General features: G+C 43.5%; 2 protein-coding genes and 1 long non-coding RNA gene across 7 annotated transcripts; all 3 read right to left on the minus strand.

Moving 5' to 3' along the window:
* Positions 1 to 561: 561 nt before the first annotated feature.
* On the minus strand, positions 562 to 12,033 carry si:ch211-91p5.3 (uncharacterized). 3 transcript variants are annotated; one of them, XM_049010087.1, is made up of 21 exons: positions 11,720 to 12,032; positions 8,963 to 9,097; positions 8,364 to 8,489; positions 8,055 to 8,207; positions 7,753 to 7,932; positions 7,244 to 7,415; positions 6,842 to 6,949; positions 5,547 to 5,729; positions 5,249 to 5,383; positions 4,941 to 5,078; positions 4,653 to 4,856; positions 4,455 to 4,580; positions 4,001 to 4,141; positions 3,777 to 3,926; positions 3,464 to 3,667; positions 3,222 to 3,371; positions 2,750 to 2,959; positions 2,345 to 2,491; positions 1,947 to 2,249; positions 1,686 to 1,823; positions 562 to 1,545 (listed from the first exon to the last, which is right to left on the minus strand). In XM_049010087.1, exons 1-21 carry the CDS (start codon positions 11,900 to 11,902, stop codon positions 1,457 to 1,459), a joined length of 3,375 nt encoding a protein of 1,124 aa, XP_048866044.1. In that variant the 5' UTR covers positions 11,903 to 12,032; the 3' UTR covers positions 562 to 1,456. The 3 variants fall into 3 exon arrangements, with proteins under 3 accessions (XP_048866044.1, XP_048866035.1, XP_048866054.1); XM_049010078.1 differs by having other exon boundaries at positions 8,963 to 9,100; XM_049010097.1 differs by lacking the exon at positions 8,364 to 8,489 and having other exon boundaries at positions 8,963 to 9,100; positions 11,720 to 12,033.
* Positions 5,736 to 6,835, minus strand: LOC125739726 (uncharacterized). 3 transcript variants are annotated; one of them, XR_007397254.1, is made up of 3 exons: positions 6,436 to 6,835; positions 6,138 to 6,392; positions 5,736 to 5,968 (listed from the first exon to the last, which is right to left on the minus strand). It is a non-coding gene; the product is annotated as an uncharacterized LOC125739726 (long non-coding RNA). The 3 variants fall into 3 exon arrangements; XR_007397253.1 differs by having other exon boundaries at positions 6,138 to 6,349; positions 6,393 to 6,835; XR_007397252.1 differs by having other exon boundaries at positions 5,736 to 5,882; positions 5,926 to 5,968; positions 6,138 to 6,835.
* A 118-nt stretch (positions 12,034 to 12,151) lies between the features above and the next one.
* Positions 12,152 to 14,936, minus strand: LOC125739704 (uncharacterized protein CXorf38-like). Its single transcript, XM_049010109.1, has 6 exons — positions 14,511 to 14,936; positions 13,740 to 13,874; positions 13,520 to 13,642; positions 12,996 to 13,145; positions 12,598 to 12,768; positions 12,152 to 12,377 (listed from the first exon to the last, which is right to left on the minus strand). Exons 1-6 carry the CDS (start codon positions 14,718 to 14,720, stop codon positions 12,255 to 12,257), a joined length of 912 nt encoding a protein of 303 aa, XP_048866066.1. The 5' UTR covers positions 14,721 to 14,936; the 3' UTR covers positions 12,152 to 12,254.
* Positions 14,937 to 15,063: the final 127 nt, after the last annotated feature.

A 15,063-nucleotide genomic window follows, 5' to 3' on the forward strand; every position in this document is an offset into this window, starting at 1 on the left:
TGAACAGGATAATAGAAATAGTATGTGAAACGCAAGTTTTAATTGGATAGGTCAACTTTTTAGAGATCAAACACCAGCATGCCGAAGCACATAGGTTCATGTATTAGTTTGTATGGATATGTCTTATGTGGCCAGTTTATGGGGTGGTGTGGACACGAATGTGGGGAATAATATGACAGAGGGGAACGCTGAGCGAACAATGTTATTCATGTCATTAAAAACACTGCCCCAAGGTTCAAAAGATAAGAATCGCGTAATTAGCGTAATATTTATTTTACCGAAAGTTCTTAACTTAAAATGGGGATCTTTCTCATTGTTAACTGCAATTTCAATGATTTTCAGTCTCCTCTTTATCAAGCTATTTGCCAAATAGGTTTTAGAGAACTACGCTCTCAATGAAAACAGCACAATGGTGGCTCTGACAGCTGAACCTCTGACCATGCCAATGTGCCGATCGAGTCATATACTGAGGAGCAAAGGAGTCTGTAGGTGCACATAGTGTAGTGAGATGCTTTGATGTCACAGCTCCTCTGTTTGAACCATCCCAAACTAATACACGGATAACTCACGTTTGTCTTTATTTTGATATTTCTGTTTGGAATAAATGAATTTCTACACTGAATACACAAATGATTGTTTACACAATTATTCATGCAATTAATCACCCAGGTGAATGATTACACACAATTCAGAAAAAAAATCATTCCATACCCCAGTACTCCATTTTCCAGAGCAAGGAAATAGCAGAGATGTTTGCAAGCTGGATTGAACAGAAATCGAAAAAACTTTAAAAATGTAATTAGCCTTTTTTCCCCCTCAACCTGCCACCCTCTTCAGCAAAGGATTTTAATGTGGACATGATGATGCGAGAATAAGCAGCTCTTTGTACCTCAGTGGCTGGCAGCCATTGGCTGAGCACTTACTGTGTTAACATGTGCTGCTCTGAATGAGGAAATTGCTCATGGAAGTTAATTGATGGGGAGGATTAATTTCTGCACCACCATGCCACCCAATTGGCTAGTAGTAAAAAATTCATATGTTGAACTTAAGTCCCCCCCCCCCATGGGCCAAGCTGCCTGGTATTAAAATTTACATCTAAATTACCAAGTAAAGACACCAATATTTTAATATTAGAATCAAATCTCCATATGAAATCTCCAGAGAGAGAGTTGATATTTCAGTATTGATCCTTCACGTAGATCCATGTCACCCTTCTGTATAGAGCAGCCTCGTTTTACGGAAAACACTGCTTGTGGCTGAGGACGACACGCAAGGATGCATCTGGCTTAATTCCCCCACTGCACTATCTTTGCAGTATGTTGTAAAGCTTGTAAACATGGCACTTCCGTTTAGAGACAGTCTGCAAAGCCCTTCCCACTGGAGGTCATTGGTGACGGTGCGAGATGTAAGCAGAGAAGCAGACGCCTGCTTCTTCCTTCCCACTTCCTCTCTGGTGCTAGTTGGTGTCCTCAGACAGATGTCTGAATCGCGCCTTCATCACATCTCTCAGCCTGCTTTCTGCATCTTTCCAGCTGTTCTCCCATTCTAGCATAATAAAAAAATGCGACTGGTGAACGTCTGCTTCTTATTACTTGGTGAAGAAGAGGATGTGCATGTTGCACGCAGCTTAATTGGCATTATTATTATGATTTTATTATTATTATTTTGGGAAGTGTCAGCCCTACCTGGATGAGAAAAAGTCAGAAGGGCTGAGAATGTAGCCATTACACCATCTTGCGTGTTCTCGAATTTTGGCTGTTCAATTCTCTGCTTCTTAAACCAATCATCAAGCTGATTCCTGACTGGAAGTTTGCTGCTCGCTTCTGTAAGTGAGTAGATCAGTAAAAATCACTAGGATTCAAAATATCATATTGTGCTAGTTAAGGAACCTTGAGAGCCCCCTTGATTTGCTATGTAATGACAGTGATGTATGTAGCAGGACACACCTGCACCCTCCTCCCCCAGGAGTCCGAGGATACGGCTGCAAAGTCCACTCCGAGCGCTGCTCTTATTCTGGGCTCTGCTTCCCAAGGAGAGATTTCTCAGGCTAAGTCGGGCGGTGGCCTTGTGCTGAGTAGCAAGTGGCTGAAAAACCGGATCCGACTGACCGGCGGCCTGCAGGAGTAGCTTGAGCTGCTCTTCAGCTTCGGTGCCACAGCCGCTAACAGCCGCTGGGTCCCCGAGCAGGGGGGCCAGTCGAGAAAAGGCCAGCCGGGAGGCCTCCTGTCTGGCTGCTTCCTCAGATGACCCTGTGGGCGACGAGGGCAATCTGTAAGCACCAGTGTCCCCATGTGACTGTCACTGCACCAATGAGAGCAGAGTCGCACAGTGGTGTGACTCCTACCTCGGCTTTCGTAAGAGAAACAGAAGGACTTGAGCGTCAGTGAGCATACAAACTTATTATCAGCTTTTGTTTCATAATCCTCAGACGGTGGCTCAGAAGTGTGGCGTTTGAAATATTCTTTAACAAGATTTACAGCCTTATGCTCCTCTGTAAAATAAGAATAATTCATATTATTAAGAGATTTTTCAAAAGAGTTTGGCATCAAGATTAGTACTAAAGTTTCTAAACAGCGAATGATGCTGCAAAAAAAGGAGTAAATGGTGCTGTGATTAAAAATTGTCCGTCAATAAAACACTGTAATAGTGGCAAGAGAGTGCTGTCATTTATTTCATTTTATATTAGAGATTATTATTATTGTTGTTGTTTACCCTTGAACTTCATGCTTTTCTTAAGTTACAAAAATACCTGTGCTTGACCCCCCGAGGGAAAGAGCTTTGGCAAATTCCAAGTAGAGCTTTCGTTTGGCATCCTTCTTGGTCATGTGGGCATCTTGGTTCCTTAAGGTTCCGTCCTGGAAGCTGATCTGCACTTTGTATCCAAAGCTCAACTCTGAACTGATACACAAATTCTCCTGTTGTTCGTTTAGACCATAGACTCCAAGCATTCTTCGAATATCTGCCTCAGCCACACAGTAACACAGAGAGCAGTAAAACACAGTCAGACACACATTGTTTATCATTTATGACAAGATGGCAAGTGGTTTGCTGCATCTTTGCTGTAGGCAAGAAACTTCAGGTAATTACTTTAAATAATATCTGATGATCTATCTAATAATAAAATGGGTATGTAACGAGGCCTGCAGTAGACAATGTTGTATCCTGGCATCTGCCTACTCCTGCAACCCGTTAAATTTTCCACAAGCCCGGGACAGCTTTACCTGGACAGTCTATCTTGGCAGATTTCTGAGGAGGAGAAGGCCACTGACTGCAGGCATCAGATGGGATCGCCACGGATACCGCATCACTCACTGATGCAGTGGCTTCACAGACGGGACCTTCGGCACTGCAGCTTTCTAAGCTGAGAGCATCTACATCGGGAAGGTTAGAGAACTGATACCTTATGGAACCAACAACATGAGCACATGTGGTGACGCCAAAAGAAGCGAAAAAATCCCCTAACCTGCAGCTTTGTAACTTTTGTCAGTAACTCCTGGAAGTGTCTGATAGGTTGGTTGCTTTTTCTGTTTATCAAGCAGCTCCTTCAGCTGTCCTTTGTAATTACCATCCCTTACTTCTTCCTGGTTCCAGCCCAAGACCCGTGACAGTCGGGTTAAGGCTTCCTTTGCTGCCTCCTGTTCTGCCTGCTTCTTTGTGGATGCCCCTTCTGAAAATGTACAAGACAAGTAACTAGAATATAGATCTTCACTGAGAGTCCATCACTGAGAGTCCTTCACCGAGAGTCCTTCACTGAGAGTCCGGTTGAGACTGCTCACCTTGGTTCTGAAAAGTGAAGTCTCCATGGATGGCCAGTGTGCATTTAAACTTCCCTTCTTGAGTGTTTTCGTTGGTCTCCACCGGTGGCTTGCAGCTGGCCTTACTGAAGAAATCCAGGACCAGTTGTTTGGTTCCACCAGGAGGGAGCTCTGGGAGAGAGGATAGCCTTATCTTCACCAGTAGGGGTTCAGTGGACAGAGATCACTTGGGAATTAGTTGATACCTGGCCCTGAATGCCCCAGAGCAAGATCTCCTGCAAGAGCCCTGTAGGTTCCTTCAGCCGCGTCTTCCTGGGTGTCAAACGCACCGGCACTGAATTCTGTCTTCACAGGCACTTTCACTGTGACGTTAAATATGGGGGGTGCTGACAGAGAGAGAAACCATCAGTGAGGGTCTTCTATTCGTGCTGACAGAATGAAAAGGTTCATTCACAGCATTATTCACGGACGGACTGTATATCAGAAGACATGGTGCATCGCTCTGCATGGCTGGGCTCAAATTTAAGCATGTTCAATGCATTTTTACCCATGAAAAAGTGTCTTATCTTTGAACCAAAAGTACTATAGCAAAATCAAGGTCAAATGTGCAGTATATTAAGCCCGTCAGTAGGTACATGATAGATTAGGGTACATGTGGAGAGAGACGCTCCAAAGCGGGTCATGCAGACAAAGGAATACCCTGAGGTGCAACCACAAGCCCTTTTGTAGGAAGAGCTGCCTGATCTGGAGCGGCAGGAAGAGGCACCCAGCCTGTCGCTTTGTCCTGAGGTGCTTCCGGGACCTTTGCTGGCAGGCTCCTGTCACCTACAGAAGAACAGCAACAGCTCAATTTGGAAAAATGACTGTGTCTTGTAATCCCAAATATATCGCACTTACCTGCTTCATCATCTGGAGTATCTTGTGCATTGGATTGAACCTCTGCGTATTCGGGTGGATTCAGGCCCTTCGCTTCCATCGCCTCCTTCAGCGCTCCCTTGTAGTTTGCTGCAGGCATGTTTGTCACGCCGAGGATCTCGGCCAGCTGGCAGAGGGCAGCTTTAGCAGCCTGCTGTTCTGCATCCTTTTTCTTGGTTGAGCCCTCTGTTCAAAAACCATAATTGTACTGCTATGTGCATAATTAAACAAAACCATTTCTTCACCATTGTTTTCTTGTAACCGACTGACCTTCTCCCTGAAAAGTAAATGGTCCGGACAGCGTCAGTTTGCAATATGCCTTCCCATCAGACCCGCCGTCGAGACGTTCTGCCAGCGGCACACCGGACTTTAAAAAGTGTTGCTGAATTACACCCTTATAAGATTTACCTAAAAAAGACAAGGTTTCATATGTGCAGACATGTTTTTTAATTCTCTTACTCCCCATGACCCTAAATAGGACAAATGTTACACAAAATGGATGGATGGAATTTCTTGTACTAGAAGAAGGCAAAAACCAAAAGGGAGAGTGAGATGGAAGTGATTCTTTATTTATTTACCAGCCTGAAGATCCTTGATGCCGCACTCGTTGCTTAATGCCTGGTAGGCAGACTCAGTGGCTTGCTGCTCTGTCTCACCGTGTCCTTCTGCCTCAGCGTTGAGATGAACAGTCACACTGCTAAAATAAGTGGTGCCTAAATAAGCAGAAAAATATATAAGTAAATCTCCATACATATTTATACATATACGGCTCCATAAATTTATAATATTGGATTGTTCAGAAAGTGACGGACGTCAGGTGACATTTTCACATTTTGAAATTAATATGCATTGTTAATCCCTCCTGAAGCACTATACCTGCAGAGCTTACGACGCCCGATCGGTCAGCTGAGGGGGCGGCTGGACTGTCCTTTGACAGCTCGTCCAGCTGCTCCAGGGCCATTCTTGCTACCTCCTGATGAGCTGCTATCTTGTTGAGCTGGACTATCTTCCCCTCGAACTTGTGCCCGTTAATCTCCAGCTGTCCTATGTAACCGCGACCTTGGGCACATGAATGGGTGAGTCAGGAACAGCATGCTTCTCAGTCACCTGAGTAACCCTACCCTGACCTCCATCATACTCCTATGTCACCCGAGTAACACTAACCCTGACCTTCATCATACTCCCATGTCACCCGAGTAACCCTACCCTGACCTCCATCCTACTCCCATGTCACCCGAGTAACTCTAACCCTGACCTCCATCATACTCCCATGTCACCCGAGTAACTCTAACCCTGACCTCCATCATACTCCCACGTCACCCGAGTAACCCAACCCTGACCTCCATCATACTCCCATGTCACCCGAGTAACCCTACCCTGACCTACATCATACTCCCATGTCACCCGAGTAACCCTACCCTGACCTCCATCATACTCCCACGTCACCCAAGTAACCCTAACCCTGACCTCCATCATACTCCCACGTCACCCGAGTAACCCTACCCTGACCTCCATCATACTCCCACGTCACCCGAGTAACCCTAACCATGACCTCCACCATACTCCCATGTCACCCGAGTAACCCTACCCTGACCTCCATCATACTCCTATGTCACCCGAGTAACACTAACCCTGACCTTCATCATACTCCCATGTCACCCGAGTAACCCTACCCTGACCTCCATCATACTCCCATGTCACCCAAGTAACCCTAACCCTGACCTCCATCATACTCCCATGTCACCCGAGTAACTCTAACCCTGACCTCCATCATACTCCCACGTCACCCGAGTAACCCTACCCTGACCTCCATCATACTCCCACGTCACCCGAGTAACCCTAACCATGACCTCCACCATACTCCCATGTCACCCGAGTAACCCTACCCTGACCTCCATCATACTCCCATGTCACCCGAGTAACTCTAACCCTGACCTCCATCATACTCCCATGTCACCCGAGTAACTCTAACCCTGACCTCCATCATACTCCCATCATATGAGTAACCCTACCCTGACCTCCATCATCCATGATTCTTTTTCAGCACATGGCAAAATCCCCGCTCATATCACTGTGAAAAGCCAAACCCCTTTTCCAATTTAAGATGCTGTTCCTTCTCCCATCCCTATCTGATTCTCACAAATTAAAATGTGGATAATGAAGTGGGATACCTTTTGGATCGTATTTTTCTGAGAACTGTGGAGTTTTCCAGTTGCGCTTCGTAGCCTCTTCCAGGACGTGGTTTTTATACTTCACCACATCTGCACTAAAAACAGGTTCTACACAAAACAAGTGCTATTTAACACCAGCTATGTGAATATAAAACCTTATTTTAATACTACAAAACTCATTACCAAATTATTTTGCTCAAAACACCAAACCTCTTTGCATGAAGAATGTTGTCAAACGTAGCTAAATAAGTGGTAGATTATGTATTAGAAGAGACATTTATAATGGTGCCCTGTTTCATTCTTAATGATTAAAGCAGCATGTTCCACTCCTCTGTTCCAGTGGTTTGAGGTCCAACCTAATGGTAAACAAGCTAAAAAACCATGAACGTCCTACACACTCACCACTGGCCTTTTTTTCAAGGTTGCCAACCTTCTCAGTTAGTGTGCTGAGCTGTTGCTCATGATCGTCTACCTTTGCCTGGATCTCATTCAGCTTCTGGACCTGTGGGGCCAGCTGCTCCAGCAGGTCCTTGTTCTCTTCGAGGAATGCCCTGATTCCTGCAATCTCCCCATCCTGCAGGCACATGAAAGTACATCCAGAAATCATTAACACCAGATGAGGTTTGGCACATGGCAGAATGTCACATGACCTTCAGCTGATTATGTAGGAAACATTTCAGATTTTCAGAAACCAAAACGCGTCATTAATAAAGTATGAAACTGACTTTCAGACCATTTTCAAAAGGTATATTTATACTGGTACATTCACAGTAGCAGTCAATGTTTCGCTGCCCATAAAAAGTCAAGCTTGCATATTGGACATAAACTTACAAAGTCTGGCCATAAGTCAAGTTTCTTAATTATTTTTGTTCATTTGCCATTCGGTATATCCCTGACACAGATCTTCTCACCTCAACCGATTGTTTGTCTTTCTCCAGGCAGTCAGTTAAAAACTGAAGCTTTTCCTTAAAAATTTGCTGTTCCACGTCAAATATCTTCTGATCCCTAAACAAGGTTTGAATATTTTCCTTAAAGCTTGAAACATTGGGATTGTCCCCCTCAAAAATGATGCTAAGCTCTGTGTTCTGGAGCTAGACAGAAAAACAAAGAGAGATGAATCGACAACCTCGCTGAAAAACACTAAAAAGTATATCTTTGTTCTGCTTCTTGCAGTCAAAAAAAAAATAAATCATGAAAGGTCAGTCCCTCCAACCTGTTCCAGCACTTCGGGGAGCTTCTGCAGCCCTGGAACATGACCTTGGAGATGTCTGACAAACTGAAAGATTTTCCCAAAATGTTCCTCCATGTCCTTTTTTGCCACCTTCATGTCAGGACTATGCATCATCTGGTTCCTCACATAGGTCACCTTCAGTTGAGAGCAGGTATTGAATGTAAGTGGGTGACTCTCTCCACTACACTGTAAGTTATACTGCTTCCCGGTTCTCTATATATTCTGCATACTGTCAATGTGACTGTAGGATGTTTGGATGTGCAACTTTAGACATAAATATATAGACATTACCATTGAAATAAAATGGTTGTTTCCCAATTTATTAAAATGATTGCAAAAACTTATGAAATTAAGTACTGCTGAGATATCGAACTGCTCAAATCGGTTGTGTTTCTTGTTCCCCTTGGGCATGTAGACCTGTGAAACACAACCAGAGCTGAAATCACAAGCCAAACAAATGCTTAGTGTCTCCTGAACTGGCATCAGCATCTGTGCCAATTCTGTAACATCTACGTTACCATTCTACCCCAAACCACATTTAAACTCCCCTCTACAGTTTTTATAATTGGCGTTAAGCAGTATCACAATAAACACAAACAGTATCAGTATCACAATAAACACAAACAGTATCAGTATCACAATAAAAACAATCAGTATCACAATAAACACAAACAGTATCAGTATCACAATAAAAACAAACAGTATCAGTATCACAATAAAAACAATCAGTATCACAATAAACACAAACAGTATCAGTATCACAATAAAAACAATCAGTATCACAATAAACACAAACAGTATCAGTATCACAATAAAAACAATCAGTATCACAATAGACACAAACAGTATCACAATAAACACAAACAGTATCACAATAAACTCAAACTTACCTTTGCTACCTCCCACTTGTCCGTTGACCACTTATAAGGTTCACAGTTCTCCCAGTAAATGTTTCCTTTCTTATTTTTATGATTGTTGAATATTTCTTCTCTCCACTTTTTACAGGTTTCGCAAAGATTAGAATCCTGCTGAAAATATGGTTTAAATGGTGACACTGGACATACTGGGGGAGAAATCATTAATAACTTTAATGTATGAGGAATGTATAATTTATAGTTTAATGGTCATTATTAAATATAGCATTCTTATTATACACAAAATTCTTTGTCTCTACTTAAACCTAACTTTTGTCCCAAAAAAATGTCTAATAGTAATAAAATCAAAGTTACAATGTCAGTTTTTTGAGCACTTTTAATATTATATACTTTTAACTATAATATTACATTATGTACTTGCAGTATTAACTGCTTTTCAATAATTTCAGGAATGAAACAAAATGTGACACAGCAGGTTAAAGAAACTTCAGATTCTTGGCTCTTTAATTATCTCCCAACCTCCCCCTTCTTAAACTGGTCAGGATTGTAGTGCAGCCTGGAGTCTATCCCAGCCAGCATCAGGCACAAGGCAGGTGTACAGCTCAGCATCGTCCCCCAACCCCCCCCCCCCCCCCCAAATGGGGAAATTAGGGTTATGCCGAGTTCACACCATATGATGTTAGTCCTGATTTTTCACTCCCCAAAAGATTTAGAGATTGGGGTGATAAAACCTCCAGATCAAAGGCGAATCGCTGTTCACTCTGCGCAGGCAAATTGGCAATGGATCGCTTTGTGAATCTGTTGGACTGTTCACCAATGCGACCCGACGGAGTCGCTGATGCAGTTTGTGGAGTGTGTCTGCGGGAATTTTTGCCCATTCATCCAGGAGAGCATTTGTGAGGTCAGGCGCTGATGCCGGACGTGAAGGCCTGGCTCACAATTTCCGTTCTAGTTCATCCCAAAGGTGTTAGACGGAGTTAAAGTCAGGGCTCTGTGTGGGCCAGTCAGGTTCTTCCACACCAAACTCACCCCGCCATGCTTTTATGCACCATGCTCTGTGCACTGGGGCACAGTCATGCTGGAACATAAAGGGCCTTCCTTCCCCAAACTGGTCCCACAAAGTTGGAAGCATAGAATGATCAAAATTCTCTTGGTTTGCTGAAGCATTAAGTTTCCTTCACTAGAACTGAGGGGTCCAGCCCAACCCATGAGAAACAGCCCTATACCACTATCCCCCCTCCACCAAACTTTACAGTTGGCGCACTGCAGTCAGGCAGGTAGCGTTCTCCTGGCATCCGCCAAACCCAGACTCATCCATCAGACTGCCAGTCAGAGAAGCATAATTCAACACCCCACAGAACACATTTCCACCACTGCAGAGTCCAGTGACAGCGTGCTTTACACCACTGCATACTACGCTTGGCACTGCGCTTGGGGATGTGAGGCTTACATGCAGCTGCTCGCCATGGAAGCCCATTCCACGAAGCTCCCAGTGTACAGTTTTTGTACTGCAGTTAATGCCAGAGGAAGTTTGTAACTCTGTAGTTAATGAGTCAAAGAAGCATCTCTGACTTTTACACACTATACACCTCAACACTGGGACCCCCCCCCCTCGGTTACTTTACGTGATCTGCCACTTTGTGATTGAGTTTCCGTTCTTTCAAATGTCCACTTTGCAATAATACCACTTACTATTGGTATATACCACTTACCGTGGAATATCTCGCAGGGAAGAAATTTCCTGAAGTAGCCTATTGCAAAGGCGTCATCCTATGACAGAACTGGATTTGAATTCACTGAGCTCTTCAGAACGACTCGTTCTTTCACAAATGATTGTAAAACTGACTGGGATTTATTTTATATACCAGAAACACATGAATTCAATGATTAAGAGGTGTGTCACAATACTTTTGTCTATATAGTGTATAGGCGATTCATATTTAAAAGAGTGAATTACAGTATCTGAGATTCACTGCATGTCAGTTCATGTATCAAACTCTCCTTATTTAACTAGGGCGAGGTAAAGGCTGATTTTCATTATATGGCACTTTTAACGTCCTAAAATTAAGTATAAAATTCAAGATATACGCTTTAATTAAAGGTCAGTTTTTCATCAGCTTAAACGTACATGATACCTTGATTTCTGTCTCGTGTGCTTTTGTACTTATTTTACCTCGCTTACCATATATGTAAGACTAAACATAAGTTTAAACAAAAAAACGTACAAATTACTGGGTTGTTCCCTGCCTCGTGCCCATTGCTTCCGGCATAGGCTCCGGACCCCCCGCGACCCAGTAGGATAAACGGTTTGGAAAATGGATGGATGCAGATACGGATAAGTGTAAAACAAATTGTAATTTTTCATGACCAAAATGTATAATCTTTATATATTTAAAACTCTTTTGTACATTTATTTATTTAAACGTATGTCATGTTTAGTCCTTCGTAACTGCTCCCAAAACTTACCAACTAGACTCTACTACAAGACGGGTATAACTTGATATTTTAATGCATTTTCACGGGGACGTTACGAATGAATAAGCATTTTTAAAAACTAATTTATATGTTATGTTTCAAAAACTTCAAAGGCTTTTAACCATACAGAGCTGCTTATTCAGTCTCCACCCTCCTCTACCCGGAGTGACAGGGCTAGCCTTCTTTGATTCTGATTTAACCACTGGTTACATGCAAAATTCATTTCATATATAAAATAACAATTAACGGAGGTTCCTCCTTGACGTGTCCCTATATTTCGCTTAGTAATAATTTTACCTTGTGGGACTGACATTTCCTTGTACATTCCGCATCCCCAAGCTTCTTGCGTAGGGAGCTGTGATAAGTTTCGCTTTCCTTCTCTATGAAATCGCCGAGGCCGTGTCTCAGTAGTTGCAAGCTCAGCGTAGTTTTGAGCCAGTTTTTGTAATTCTCATCCTTAAATCGGTTGCAAAGCGCCATCACCGTAACGAAACCGCACTATGATAAATGTAAAATGTCCACAGTGTAATAAATATGTTGTTATTCCTGAGAAATAAACACCGTTGACAGCATTAGGTCCAAACACCGCGGCGCTCCCTACGACTCCCTCAGGTCACATGACGTTTTCCGTCAGAAGGGTCTGAGTAATACATTTTTTTACGAGTGTCTTTGCATAACAAAGTTGGTTTTGAAGAACATCCTTTTACATCACAATTAATTACAAATCGATTACTGTTTAACTGCCTTTATTTGAAAGCACGGCGTTTCTGCTGATTCATTCGCCAATCACCACCTGCCTGCTGTAATATACACCTTGTCAAGCGTCCCAGCATCATTTCATGGAATCTCCTTCAAACTGCTGTGATTGATCTTTGCAAAAGTGAGTCTGAAAGCTCTTTTCCAAATCTGGGTGGAGTCGAATGAATTCTTTGAGCTTCCCCAACTCCTCAAGATCCTGAAAAACCAATTTGAGAACCAATCAATACTTTTGGTATGCGAGCAGTATAAAAGCGTGGTTCTTATTTAATTTTACTCTAATGAATGAATTAATGACTGTTAGAAAAATGCTTAATGCATGACAAGGAAGTAGAAGGATGCTGAAAGCAGTGTAATGCTTACTTAGAAAAGGCAGCAAAGATTAACTGAGGGACTAAGCTATAATGTAATTGCTTCACCTTTGGGTCAGGGGGGGGTTCCGACTCAGTGCGGACCAACAGATCGTCCAGTTTCTCCCTCAGTAGATCAGTCTCCAGCTGGCTGATGAACTCCGGCTCGACCCCCTCGCACTGAGCGCAGTCAACAGCATCTGACTCAGTGAAGCTCACCGACCAATCAGCCGACAGGATCTACACATCCACCAATCACATATAAACTCTAATTACAAGGCAGTATAAACATTACCCTGTGTGCATTAGATTTAAGTGTCTCGGTAAAAAATCTAGGTAATGAAACATGTCGTAGACAATAATATATAATGTATGTCAGGTTGTCACATTTACATTTCATATTTCAGAGTAAGCCCCTTCCCCCCCCCCCCCCCCCCCCGCCCACACACACCAGCATCTTGTGTTACCTCCCGTATCTCCTGACTGATATCAGCCACCTTAGTGACACGTCTGAGCTGCTGCAGTAGCTGGTCCAGGTTCCTCTGTAACTGCGTCATCCACTGGGGAGACACCCGCATCTCACAGGAGTGCATCAGCTCATTTCTCTGCCTGATCACCTGCAAGCGGGAGCCACCAGGGTCACCTTCAGCTGGGCAAAGGTACGTAACGTGGGGTAAGAAACCCTGGGTGCTTTTTCACCACACTAAGTACTGTACTTTTGGTACTTTGGGAAAGTACCAAAAGTACGGTACCTCAAGGTACTGGTTTTCCACTGGTGTAAAAACTGGTATCAGCACTGAATGACATCACAGCTCAAGGGGGGGGGGGGTATTTTGTACTGAATTCGAAAAATTACTGTAGTATAGTAGTATATTACAGGGCTGGACGATGTGCAATATTAATACCAACACCGCATGTTACGCACATACAATTCTCACATCGCTAGTCAGCTAGAGTAAGATCCACCTGTTGTTGCCTGAATGGATCTCACCTCCCTGACACTCTGCTGGTCTATAGAGCTGAAGTGGTTGCAGAAGTTGATGAGGTTGAGGAGCGCGGCAGCATCGCACTGCTCCGGGCCGGTGCTGTTGGCCTGCCCACGAGGCATGTAAGCCTGTAAGAGAGGCACAGCACCAGCAGGTGACGCCACTGGACTCAATGCGTCACACTTATGTCGTGGTGACTGCATGGTGCATTTCAGGAAAACTTGCCTTTGCCAGCTCCCAATGCTCAAAGGACCAGAGCCACGGCTTACAGTTGCTCCAGTTCACCACCCCTGCTGTACTGGTGTGATGCCGTAAAATCTCCGCCTTCCATTCGCGGCACACTGAGCAGGCCGACGTGAACTTGTGGAACATTTAAAAATCACATCACCACTTAAAATAATACAGCTGGTCTATAGATGACATAGGCAGCTGCCCAGGGCGCCAAATTCTGAAGGGGTACCAGGTTTAATTTTACCTCTGACTGGCGCAGCGCCACCTCGGCTAGGACCGGCGCTGTGTCCAGTTTTACTTGACAGTTGAGAAGTAAGTTTGATGGCTAGAACGCTTATTGGTTTCATACTCGAGTATTTGTGATAAAAGTATCAATAATTTAACATTCGTTAGTTTTTTTGGAAATTTTAGAACGGTCTTGTAAAAAAAAAAAAAAAACTTGGTCCGCCTGTTTCTGATCTGTTTCTGTTATTCATTATTCACAGGTGAAAAAAATAGTTAGTTTTAAATGTAACATTTTATTGGGAATTTAGTTACACAATTTACTACATGTTATCTAGAAAGAATAATACGTGAATTGCAAAATAACATATTTCATACATAAAAATACAGACCAAGTGAACAGTCCCTTCCAAGTCGGGCCGTGAAAGATACGTTTATTTGCAGTACACAGCTGTGTTTCCGTCCTATGCCGAGGCCGCTCCACGTATTTCTCTCTCTCTCTCACACACACACACTCTCTCTCTCTCTCTCTCTCTCACTTACCTGGTTTCCCTTTGGTCTGCATTGGTTCTGGCATTGCCTGCCAGATCTCAGCACATGGTTACTTTTAATTATAACCACATGAAAACATTTAATTTCATTATTCACGAAGTCGCACAGCCCGTCTTTCACTTTTAGGAGGCAGTAGCCCGCTTTCAGCCAGTTTTTATAGCCGGACTCGTTCAGACGAGCGCTTAACTCCTCATATACCATTTCGATGATCGTCTCTATGCCTCAGGTATCACGTTCAGCGTATAGTTTAATTTGTTTGCCTTTTTGCAAAAACGTGGCCAAATATGCTTTTAATCTTTAGATTGTGTCACTGCTTCTACCAATCATACATGCACAATTCTGTATCACAAAGCCAGCGATGCGTAGTCCCCTTGTTTAAAAAGCCTATTTCCGTGTTTTGTCATTGCTCGCCGCGGTGCACTGTGGGAATATTAGTCCCCGTGGTGCGCGAGCTCTACCCTGGAAATACGCGTCTGAAAGATGATAGCAATTAGTCTGAGTTTCGCCCTTCAGGTGCATGATGAAGGCCCGTGATCCTGGCTGT

The sequence above is a fragment of the Brienomyrus brachyistius genome, chromosome 1 (genome assembly GCF_023856365.1).
Source record: "Brienomyrus brachyistius isolate T26 chromosome 1, BBRACH_0.4, whole genome shotgun sequence".
Classification (NCBI taxonomy): domain Eukaryota; kingdom Metazoa; phylum Chordata; class Actinopteri; order Osteoglossiformes; family Mormyridae; genus Brienomyrus; species Brienomyrus brachyistius.